The sequence below is a fragment of the Calliphora vicina genome, chromosome 2 (assembly GCF_958450345.1).
Source record: "Calliphora vicina chromosome 2, idCalVici1.1, whole genome shotgun sequence".
NCBI classification, from domain to species: Eukaryota; Metazoa; Arthropoda; class Insecta; order Diptera; family Calliphoridae; genus Calliphora; species Calliphora vicina.
Window position 1 is genome coordinate 436,834 of NC_088781.1, and position 13,327 is coordinate 450,160.

At 28.7% G+C, this 13,327-nt stretch overlaps 1 protein-coding gene across 9 annotated transcripts in view; it reads left to right on the forward strand.

The window, feature by feature from the left end:
• The window catches only part of sky (GTPase-activating protein skywalker), a 115,370-nt gene that overhangs the window by 70,237 nt on the left and 31,806 nt on the right, over positions 1-13,327 (forward strand). For all 9 annotated transcript variants that reach the window (XM_065499574.1, XM_065499576.1, XM_065499571.1 and 6 more), the window contains exons 2-3: positions 10,722-10,924; positions 11,344-11,548. In XM_065499574.1, the coding sequence (XP_065355646.1) occupies positions 10,722-10,924; positions 11,344-11,548 (408 nt within the window). The remainder of the gene's footprint in view (positions 1-10,721; positions 10,925-11,343; positions 11,549-13,327) is intronic.

The window sequence follows — 13,327 nt, forward strand, 5'->3', positions numbered from 1 at the left end:
GAAGTAACTAAATTTTCCAGTTCTGCGGACGTTATATTTTGCCATTCTTCTGGAAGCTTCTCCTTTAACATTGGTTCACAAATAATAAGATATTTTCGGATCTTCCGTTGCAGAATTTCCCACACGCGCTTAATAACATTTAAGTCCTGGCATTGAGATGATGTGTACAATTGTCTTTGACAGTTTGAGACGTATGTTTCGGATCGTTATCTTGCTGAAATATCCAACTTTAACTAAGAGTTAAAATATCAACTGGTGCTCTCAAATTTTGTTCCAAAATGGATTTGTACTGATAACGATCCATATTATCCTCAATAATCACTAACTTTCCCACTCCAGAAGCAGCGATAGTACGTACCCCAAACCATCACACTGCCACCACCATGCTTAACTGTAGCAAGTAAGTTTTTCGGATCCATTGCTGTATTTGTTTTGCACCATACTTTATCTCTCTCATCAGTGAACAAAACTCGCTTCCAGAAAGAATTTCATGTCCTTTTCAAAGTGCTTTTAGGCGAATTCCAAACGAAGTTTGCGATCCGTTCGCTAATTTACGAGGATTTCTGCTCTAATTACCATTATTATTTAAGGTTCTTTGAATTGTTCGTGGATGACCAATATCTTCTGATCTTGTTGCGAGTTCTTCGGCCAATTTTGTGGTATTTACTTTTGGGTTTTTCTTGACTTCTTTTAAAATGAAGATTACATCACTACGATGTAGTTTCTTTGGGCGACCACTTCGCGGCTTGTTTTTAACTGTACCAGTGTTTTCAAAGTAACTGAATATTTCTTGATCTGTAGACTTAATAAATTGCATTGCTTATCTGTTAGTAGTCAAAAAAAAAAAAAAGGACATGCTGTGGTAGACTTTTGTCAATGTTTTTTTATTGTTTTTTATGAATAATTTTGCAAGTCTACATTGCAACAACAGTTTTTTTTGGTGCATAGCAATAAAAATAGATTTCAAACAAAACTGCATTATTTTTTTATTTACCGGGTTTTCTCTCATAAAGTGGCAAAAATTGTGGTCGTACGTAGACTTATGCCGACCACTGTATATTCATGATTCTTATGAAAATCTAAGCCAATTTATATCTGTATAAAACTCTCTCACATTCAAAATACAAAACTCAAATTATTGAGATTTTCCTTAAATGTTTACCATTGTGCTAAGCACGTTGGTATTGAGAACACGTTAAGAATTGTTGCTCTACATTAGAATGAAGAATACTTTTAGATTTTGCTTAGAGAGTATTGGCAATTTAAGTGAAATAAATATTCAGAAGTTTATGCATATTGTGTATGATTTTTAAAAAGATAAAAAAATAAATAGTATACCAAATTAAGATCAAATATCAGGTATAATTTTCAAGGAAAATAATTAAACTGGTTTTCAAGCCGTACAGAAAAGTAATGTGAACATCATTTATAACAATTTCTCACATTGATAATGCCACTACTGTCAGTAGAATGATTTTATATTATAATCTACATACATATATTCAACTTAATTATTTATCTACAAATTTATTCGCTATTTGATTTTCGAATATACAAGTATTGGAGAACTAATATTTATTTTATTATTATTATTTTTCAGTTTCTACTAAAATTAAAATGTATATATGTATGTATGTATGTATGTACCTACAAACATATTTATTTATATAAAAATAACACAACAAAACTCAACAATATGATCATCAATTTACCTAAAAAATTATCAAATGTCCAAACGTTTTTCAAACAAATATTGAAAACCTGACTAAATATCAAATGCAAAAATACTCATACTTTTATTTTAAAGATACGAGACACAAGTATTAAACAACATTAGTTTTCTACACGATCAATCGAATAATTTTATATGACGCCAAAAATTAAACATACCTTCAATTCGTATTTATAAAATTGATTATAACGATTATGTCTAATTAGTTTATTGACGTTTGATCGATTTGCATTTTGTTGTTATTTTATTTTGCTGTGTGAAATAAAAAGCCGAAAATATAACAAAATTTATGATATAAACAAAAAACACAAAACCAATTGTCAGATAAGAGCTTGTTCTACTTGTACTTGTTCTAGTACTCGTACTCGTAAACGCAAAATTTTACTTGCATATAAATCTGATAAGGCTTTGACTTGTTGATTATAATTATACTTTTTTTGATTGATAAACTTAATGTAATTTTAAGACCCAAATAAAAGTTTTTTTCAACCCCTAACAATTCACCAAATCACAAGATTGTGTTTAAATGTGAATATATGTATATGTACTTATAAAAAAACAACTTCAGCCGATTTTTATTATTCACCTTAGCAAACTGCTTACGCACTATAATTTTATCACAGAGTGTTAGAAAGGGGGAGGGGGAGGAAGGCGTTGGTATTATTATTATTATTTTTATAGTTATTATTTACGGTGTGTCAAGTGTCACGTATCCTTGAAAATCTTAGAGTAAAGTATTAAGAAACTGGTTTTGAAAATTCGAAAGAAAGGTTAAGTTGTTTGTATTTAGACCAAACTCGTTTAATCGTTTAGTTTAATTGAATTAACTAAAAACTCTTTGTTTTTTAGTAAAGGAAAGATTTTTTTGTATCAATAAAATATTTCGGTTATAATAGTGAGAGAGAATACATTTTGTATCTTCAAACTAAATTTCGTTTGCGTTTCCGTTTGGAACGAAAAAATAAAAATTTTATATTTTATAAAACGAAACGATATTTGTACCAAGTTTAAAAACATTGATTTTATGTCAACTTTCCGACAAATAAATTAAATTAGTTTTATTTATTTTCCAATAAATAAAATTTATTGAAATAATTTTGAATTCTTTGATTGTTTTTTACAAAGAATAACAAGAAGGGAAGCCTCTCATTTTTTCTACAACAACAACTTCTCTCTATTCTCACATACAAGCAGTGTTGCCGTTTGGTTATTTATAACCAAAATTGGTTATTTTTTTCGGATGTGTAGATGTGTATTTATTTTTCATTTTGGTTACTTTTTTCAAAAGATTTTGTTATAGACAGATTTTTCAATATTTTAACATACGATCCTAACGAGATCGTCCAATATAAGGTCTGAGACACCACCATTAGTCTTTGACCTTTATACTCTAAAAAATACATATGTAAACCATATTTTTGGAGTTTATCTTCTAAATTTTGGATAATACAGCTTAGAATGTGAATTTTTATTTTTGTTATCCTGAAACTGGTGTACGTAAACATATTCTTATTTTGAGTATAATAATTCTGGTGGATGTTTTGGAATACTTGTCTGAATTTGACTCTTTTAGCTTTGTCCTCACTAAAATGTTGTATTCCCAAAGTTCTAAATAAAAATTTAACACTGCACATTCTATGCACTAAGTAAACTTAGTTTTCAATCAAAATTAAATAATAGTTAAAAATGTTATTTGTTTAGATTTTATAAAAACTACAAATATTGCATGTCACAGGATGCATAGAACTGTCTTTACTTGAGATAATGATATTTAAATTCCAAATAAATTAATTTTATTTATCAAAAATTTTATTAATAATTTATTTTATAAAAATAATAAAATAGTTTCTTGCTGTAGCCAGTAATGCAAATAAGATAATTAAAATGAAAAATGTTCAGCAAAACCATAGAGAAAGTGTAATATTTGAAAAACTATGTAACTATTTGAACAGATATTTCATGTAGAGGTTAGACAAAATAAAGTACACTTTAAAACAATTAAGAGATTTACATTCAGTAAAAATAATTGTGTAAAATAGAAAAATAACAAAAGATGGCATGAACTGGATAAACAATTTTTTTAATCAGAATATTTTGCGATTAAGAACTAATTTTCATAATATTCTATATGTAGAAATCTTGACAAAAATTTTAACTTAAAGTATAAAAACCTGTCTAAAATGTATTAAGAAAAATACATTTTACGAAAAAAATATTTTTTTTTAATTTTTTTTGACATTAATTTTTTGGGGGTTGACATACAGTGGTGGCCAAAACATATGCAACCAGCAACAGAATTTTACAAAAGTGGTTTAAACTACTTTAAGATGTAAACAAAAATATTCATTTGCTTATAATATTTTTTAATTTATGCTTTAAAAATAAGAATATGAAATTTAATTCAGAATTTTTTGCATTGAAAAGAAAAAAAATTTAAAAAACTACGTATGGGTTGATATTTCATTGGCCAAAACATATGCAACTAATTGCTTTTAAAACATTTCTGTCTATAAAACTTAATATTTCGTGGCAAATCCTATATTTTCAATGACGGCCTTACATCGGCAAGGCTGTGAAGCTATCAAATTGGCAATAAAATTTGCAGGAATAGCGTTCCAAGCATAACCAATCCTTGAAACATAATATTATTAATAATATTGAATTAGTGCAATTTTCGGTGTCGATTCTTTGATTAACGATTGCGCAAATGTTCTCAATGGGATTTAGATCTGGTAATTGTGGTGGCCATTCCATTACCGAAACTGTTTCTTGTGCTAACCACGATTTAACAACATGTGAAGAGTGCTTGGGGTCGTTATCGTGCTGAATAACTCATCGAAGAGGCTTATTATCCTCAGAATTTGGAAACATTACTCTTTCCAAGATGTCTCTATAGATAAATCCATCCATTATTTCATTAATTTAGAGCGATGGGCCAACTCCAGCAGCAGAAAAACAACCCCCATACCATTACGTTGCATCCTGCAAGCTTCACCGACGATTTCCCTACGCGCAAAAACCGCTTATATTAAAAGAAACGTTTGAAGTTTGCTATGGAGTATTTAAATTGGCCAGAAAACAAATGGACTACTGTCCTATTTAGCGACGAATCCGAATTTAATATCATCGGAAGTGATTTCATGTGTTACGTAAGACGACCACTTAACACGCGGCTTCAAGCACATAATGCAAAAGGACACTGAAACATGGAGGATGCAACGTAATGGTATGGGGGCAGTTTTTCTGATGCTGGAGTTGGCCAATCGCTCTAAATTAATGAAATAATGGATGGATTTATCTATATAGACATCTTGGAAAGAGTAATGCTTCCAAATTCTGAGGATAATAAGCCTCTTGGATGAGTTATTCAGCACTATAACGACCCCAAGCACTCTTCACATGTTGTTAAATCGTTGTTAGCACAAGAAAGAGTTTCAGTAATGGAATGGCCACCACAATTACCAGATCTAAATCCCATTGAGAACATTTGGGCAATCGTTAATCAAAGAATCGACACCGAAAATTGCACTAATTCAGATATTATGTTTCAAGGATTGGTAGATGCTTGGAACGCTATTCCTGCAAATTTTATTGCCAATTTGATAGCTTCACAGCCCTGCCGATGTAAGGCCGTCATTGGAAATATAGGATTTGCCACGAAATATTAAGTTTTATAGACAGAAATGTTTTAAAAGCAATTAGTTGCATATGTTTTGGCCAATGAAATATCAACCCATACGTAGTTTTTTAAATTTTTTTTCTTTTTAATGCAAAAAATTCTGAATTAAATTTCATATTCTTATTTTTAAAGCATTAATTAAAAAATATTATAAGCAAATGAATATTTTTGTTTACATCTTAAAGTAGTTTAAATCACTTTTGTAATATTCTGTTGCTGGTTGCATATGTTTTGACCACCACTGTATGTATGTATGTAAAAACTAAAATAAACGCATTTGTAAAATTTCGAATTGGACATTAATAAAAATATTCAAATAAACTTAATTTTTGCAGAAATTATGTAATAAAAAGCGGAAAAATCTATTTATAAAACTTCTCCAGATCAAATATAATCCAAATAATTTGAGAATTGTTTGAATTTTTAAATTTATTTGTAATAAAATTTTGTTATAATTTTTAAGGTCGCTTTTTTACAACTCTGTGTGTTTGAGGAGTGTGGGGAAAGTGGTTTGAAAACCAATACATATAAGGTCTGTTCATTTACTTTCCCAGTAAATACTTGCAACGAGAGAATAAAATCAAAATTTACAAAATTACTCTCTTAAAATCTCAAAAATAGTAAAAAGTAAATGAACGCTTTTCCAGTAACAATTGTTTTATACACACAATTTTCATATTTTATTCCTTTTAAAATGTATAAATACTCACATTTTCTTCAATTTTATTGAAAATTCTTTTTTTTTATATTTTTTCATCACAAAAATAAAATTGAAAATAAATAAACAATAACACAAAACATATGAAATAAGTATAAGCTGCTAACTATTACGAGTTCAAAATAGAACTTGTAATAGTTTGCAACGAGAGAGCACTCTCTAAAATTTATACGCTCTTGAATTTTTCTCTACTTGCATGTTTTTTGAGTTAATGAACGCTTTTCCAGTAACAATTGTTACTAACTAGTAACAACTTTTAGTTATTGAACATAGCTATAAACATGATATAAAAAAATACAAGGTAGTTTCATTTATAATTTTTTGACAAGAAAGGGGATTTTGGAAGTTTATTTTATTTGTAAATATTCAGTGAAGCGTTGCCACATTTAAAAAAACGTTACAATACTCCGAGAACTTTTCAATAAAATATGTGTAGTATGTAACAGTTCACAATACTGCAATTTATATTTAAAATAAATAAAAAACGGATTAATCTAAGACGTGTACCATTATATCACATAGGCCATGACATAAGAGCTGCCCGAAGATAGTGATACCTTTTTCAATCAGATGTTTTTAAATTTATCAGAGGAATTCTAACGTTGCACCAACTGTTGCATCAAAAGGATTTTGTGGTCGACTTTCTTTTATAAAACTAGCCTGTGCACAGTGGTCGGTGCTGTATGGAGTCGGCGGCCAAAAATACTTCCAGTGTAGGTATCAACTTATAATTTCGGTCACGGCTTTATAAATATGTCAGAACTGTTTAATGATAAAATGGGAGTGTTTGATGACTCATTTTTTTACACAAATGGGCGTAATTGTACAACTGCCACACCCACTCCCCATATAAGTGAAACTATAAACTTTTTAAAATTGATAAAAAATTAAAAATCAATAAGAATTCTTACTAAAAAAATTGCAAACTAAATCTGGGTGTGGTCCGCCCGCTCATGTGAGTTTAATAAAATCGACTCCTTTTAGGCAAGCCAATCAGAATATGTATTTTGAACTTTTGCAATTATAATTTGAGCGTGTTTCTAAATTACTTTCTTCAAATGTGTAGCCCTGATTTTTAATATAGTTTTTCACGACATCCTTCACTTTTCGAGCTTTTTCAGCATTTTAAGCACCAAATATCAAAAATATGTGAGCGCGAAAGTTTGCAATTATAAGATGTGACTACTGCAAAAACAATTTATAATAAGGACCAAATTCATAAAGTAAAAATATTAAAAGTCCGTGGAAAAGAAAAAAACAAACACAATTCTTTACATGCATAACAATAACAAAGCAACGCGAACATAAACTAACAAAACACCTAACAAAAATTAAAAGTTGGACATCGAAAACAAAGATGTCGCTTTTGGTGTATGGGACATAAATCAAAGAGATGCAAAAGGATGCAGCTGAAATTTTCAATTTTAGAATCTTGGAATATTAACTAATAAACCAGAAAATATCCCATTGGAGACATCAGGGGGAAACACAACTAAAACTCTAGTTGAAATTGAAATATATGGTCGAACCAACACTAAAAATGACACTGGGCAAATATTAATTTTATAAAAAATACACAAGAAGCTAAACACATTGTAATTATCTTAAAATTAAGTTAATACCTTTCAATTCAATATTCATTTTGATTTATTTCAAAAAAACATTTTTTTATATGGTTTTAATTAATTTAAAGTTGCGCTTAATTTTCCACTTTTTCACTCTGCAAAAACCAACTGTCAACATGCTCTCACTTTTGAAGCTATTCCTGAAGAGTATAGTTGGAATAAAACAAAGACAACTATAAATTTTAAAACCTTGTTTTTATAAGAAATAGTAATGACACATTTGGTGACAAACTTTTCAATTTGTTTTTTTATTTTTGGCCTATGGGATCGACCAATTTGCTGTGCTACAAACGTATTACTGCAGTCTTTACTGAAACTACTTTATTTGTTGACTTTTATCCCTATTTTCAACGTGTCCAGGATAGAGTAATATGTTTGCTCAATAGTCACGATGGAGTGGACTTTTAGTGTGTTTCGCTTATCTATTTTCTGAAGCCTTATATGAAACGCAATATAGGCTTTGTCTTCAATTGTATACCACCCTTGCTGGATGAGAGACGCTATGAAGAACGTCTTACCAATTATGCCGTTTTTCATTTATTGCTCGGGATGTTCGTGATTATGGCAAGTTCCTGGAGTTTATATTGAAAACTATAGAGCGTGAACAAGCTGATAGTGTGCAGGGCTGTGGGAGTTTATTGAGATAAAGCGCGGCGTAAAGGGACAATTCCATTGCATTGCCGGAGACTTTGCAGTTTATTTTAGAATCTTTGGTGGCGGATAAGAAGATAAAACCACAACAGAGCCAGCTGTTGAATGATATAGTTGAATATCGTCAAATATTCCACTGTATCATTCATCATCAAATTGTTCTCTTATTCGTGGAGGTGCAAGAGGTTTGTGCCGGCAAACAGCTTTGTGATTTAGTTGCAGATATAACCACAATCAATCATAAACTAAATCCTCATGCTAACGATACTCAGGAATTGAAAACTTGGCCAGAATTGTGTTGCTGCTCAATGCCTTGGATAAACGCACAATAATATTTTGAATAAAATATTTTTTTATTTTATTTATATTTGAAGTTCTATACTTCAATAAAGGCAAAAATCGGATTAAGTTTAATGAATATGGTAGCTTTGTTTTAGACATAAACTTCAAATCCCCTTTATTGTCAAATGCTTAATTAGGTTGACATAAAGAGAAAATGAAACTACCTTGTATTTTTTATATCATGCATATAAATAAAATGATACCAATACATTCTTATAGTTAAGTTTTCTTTGACAACCGACTCAGGTTTTTTTTGGCAGCGTTTCACTTCTTGTTATTATTCTTTGGTTTTTTACATTTCTTTGTCATATTTTTTATGTATGTATGAAAAGAAAAATTCATTCTCATACAAATGTTTTTTCGTTGAAAATTTAAAAATCAATGAAAAATTTATTGAAACGAAAAAAAGTTTGATTTTGATATTTCAAGCGCTTGTGGACGTTTTTTTTTTTTTTTTTGAATAATTCTATTTTATAAAATTTAATTTTGTATACAGAAATGAAAAATACGTTTTGAAAAATATGAAAATTGAAAAATTACAAATTTTTTGGAAAAAAAAACGTTTCGTTACGTTATACAAAATTAGGGCATTAAATAATGAAAATGTCATACCAAGCTACATACATACTTACATAAACAAAAATCATTTTATAACAGTTATTTTAAGTGATTAATTTGTTATAACAGAAATTAAATGTAAATTTGAGTGACTCGGATTAGTGGACGAGTTATTTGATACGTCTGGCTAATATTGAATCATTAGACGATTGAATGAAAAAATATACATATGTATGTATGTATGTACATTAGACATGCCCTTAAAAGATAGATTTGCTTTGGATGGGTCTTATTTTGTTCGTTAGTAGCTAAAACTAACTACTGCAAAATTTAAGTGAAATCGGATAACTAGAACACGTGCCGGAAATTAATTGAAAGTTCTAAAATTGGGTAAATAATGGTACTTTTTATGATATCTTAAAAAAATTCCCTATTTAAATACTGTTTTTTAAACATTTTCAATAAACCTAAGCTTATTATCATGTAGTTGGCCATAATCATATGATGATCCTTGAACCATAATATGATTAACAAGGGATTAAAAAATATGGTTAAGTAGGATCATATTATGATATTTTATAATGCAACACATTATAAAAGTTATTGTGATCGTAAAATATGACGCTGTTCAATTATGGTTTTCACAACCATGTTTTTTCGTTGCGTGTATGCAGACTAGTTACGTTCCAGACCAGGAATTATTTATCAACTAGCTCTTGGAAATTTGGTGTTGAAATTGTGTTCCGTAACTAATGCGAGACCAAATGCAATTGAGTTATATACATTTTAAAAATATATTTGTATATGTATATTAATACAAAAATATATCTGCCAGCCAGTCAGTTTGTTGGTAATCTAACACAGCTGTTACACATAAAATATGGCAAAACAATCGAAAAATAAATCAAGTCTTTGAATCCAAACCAATCCAAACAACACACTTTTTGTCTCAACGGACTGAATACAAATCTAGAACACGCACTCACACTTGAGGCAACCAAAAACAAGATACAAAAAAAGTAGTTACAATCTAAAAAAAGTGGACTGATAACACCTGCACTCACACAACTTTTTCCATTTAAGGCAACAAAAAATCAAATAAATCTTATCAATTGTAATGATATTTTTGTTATTTCATATGATCGAACAGTTTTCAAGTGTTTTGATTTGATTTGTTTTTTTTTTTTTTTTTTTTTCTTAAGAACAATTTTAATTTCCAGTGAAAATATTTAATAATTTGTTTTATAATTTACGATTTGTTTTTATTATATGTATTTTAAATTGAGAAAGAGGGAGAGAGAGAGAGAGAGAAAGTATGAAAACTAATTAATACTCAAGATTAAATGTGTACCTGACCTATGTTTACTATTTGAATTCATTCTTCTAATATGTACATATGCTTTGTTTATTTTCTAGGAAAAGAACCCGCTTTGCGTTCTTTCACCGAAATCAAACAACTTTTGGATCTAGGCAAAAAGCGTGAGGTGAAAACTGCATTACGTGAAAATTCCTGGCCCATTAACTCACCCATTAGATCACAGTTGTGGCCAACGTTATGTGGTCAACATAATACTAAACCACCTATGGTTGAGGGTTTCTATTGGGAAATGGTTCATCAGGTGAGTTCTTATAGAAAATATTTATATTTCGGTCATTTGCTGCAACATTGTCATAATTCAAAAACAAATTTTCAACAAATCATGAAATTTCAAAAATAAAACCTGATTTGAATAGTAGATATTAATATCTTGCTAATCTGTATTTAATCCAAATTTTTACTTGTCAAATATAGGAGAAAACATGAATTTTAATTTTGACGTTTACAACAAAAAAACACTCTCATACTGATAAAACTATATGAAAGACTAAAGCACGGTGCATATTTGGTATTACTCAGTTCAAAACACCCGGATTTTGAGTTATGACATTGTTGCAGCAAATGAGCGATATGTATATTACCCCCATTAACACATAACCAGACTTCGTGTTAATGGGGTTAAAGTTTTAAGTTGTATAATGTTGTTTAATTTCATTTTAGGTTTTTGGCACTACAGAATTATCGGAGAAACCGATTATGTTACCTGCATTTGTTGATGCAACTCATTGTTTGCCCTACCATTTAACACGCACCGGTCGCGCTGTCGCCGATCGTATTGTTAATGTATTGGGCTATGATTGTCCCGATATCACTTACAGTCCAGTATTGTATCCGATTACATCGATTCTATTGCATTTTATGTCTGGTGAGTAGATATTTTTGTATTTGTTTGAATATTTTGGAAATCATTTTCATTGTTTGTGATATGTTTAAGAATTGGATTATGGCTACAATGTCTTTAACCCATAGCCAATGTTTCTATACCCTACACCACTATAGTGGAAGGATACAATGCGCTTGTGCTGGTACATATTTGTAACGTCCAAACATTCATACTAGACCTTATATAATGTATCCACCTACATACATACATACATGCATTTTAAAACTCATATACATATCTCCTATAAATATTGGTATAGTGATAAACACTATACACATATGTTTTTTATTGGAAATTCTGAGAGAATTATGAAGTGATTCTACGATCTATATATCGTCACCTAAAATGCAAAACAACGTATCATCAAAAAATTCGAAATTGATTTTATTATTGATTACGATTTACTACATCATATTACATATGTGTACAAAATTTTAACTACTTGTACTATCAAAAATAACCAAGTTATAACCAAAATTGAAACTAAAGTATCATCAAGTATATGATTAATTAATAAATAGTTTTTATCTTATTTAGGTAGTATCCTTATTTTTTTTAATAAATTTGTTGCAATTGAATATTTTTTGCTGTCTTAATGAAGAGGCTTTTTTAGTTCAAAAAAGTAGTTGTTAGTAATTAAAATAAAAAAACATAATAGAATTAAAAATTTATATATAAACTGCTTTTATTTAAAATAAAAAAAAAATATTTTTATTTAAGTTTTTATTTTTTCAGAAAAATTTATATTGATGATACGTTTTTTTTGTTTCAGAAAAGAACAATTCAAAAAACGTAAGCCACATATCTTAAAGTGTGCTTTGGAAAAATTAGTTGTTTTTCATAAAATATATTTCTAGAGTCATTGTAATTCAGATTTGAAAATTTTATTTCAATATCTCAAGTAGTTTTCATATTATATCGTTTTATGCTTCTCCTATAAACTTATGAAAAGTGATGTTACGTTATTTTGCATTTTAGGTGACGATATATATAAATATATATATATATATATATATATATATATATATATATATATATATATATATATATATATATATATAAAAATATATATATATATATATATATATATATATATATATATATATTAGAGTGACAATCAGTTGTATGGAAAAAAAATTTTGTTAAAATTTTGAAGAGTGCCGGGTGGAATATTGTGACACTAGGCCTAAATGTTAAGTGCTGAAAATTTGAGCCAAATCGGGCAACGATTTCTGGACGCGCATCGAGGTCAAAGTTCAGATATATGCAAAATTTTACTGTTAATATGGAATAAATAGGTGAAACTCGTTAACTTTCTGCATTGTTTTCTAGAAATATGTAGATTTATTTATATTAATGAATATTACACCAAAAAAAAATTTTGGAAATTAACCCTGTATCTCTTTTGGTTCAAAATGACCCAAAAACTGTATTATCGCCAAAATTAGAGAAAAATGCAAATTTTTCAGTTTTTGAAAAAATTTTGCTACTTTTTAATAAATACTTTTGCAATTGAATGCAAAAGAATCGAAATATGTACGTAATTATCGTTGTAATGAGATATAAATGACAAAATTTGATTAAAAAATTTTAAAGTTATTACAAATTCGCCAGACCATTAACGTGTTTCAGGCCACTAGAACAAAAAATTTAGGAAAAAAATTAAGATATTTCGAGAAAAATTAAAATAAAAGCTAATTTTTACTTAAAATATGTCCATATTTACTTGTATATGAGTTTTTGTCTTTGTAGGATACCGTT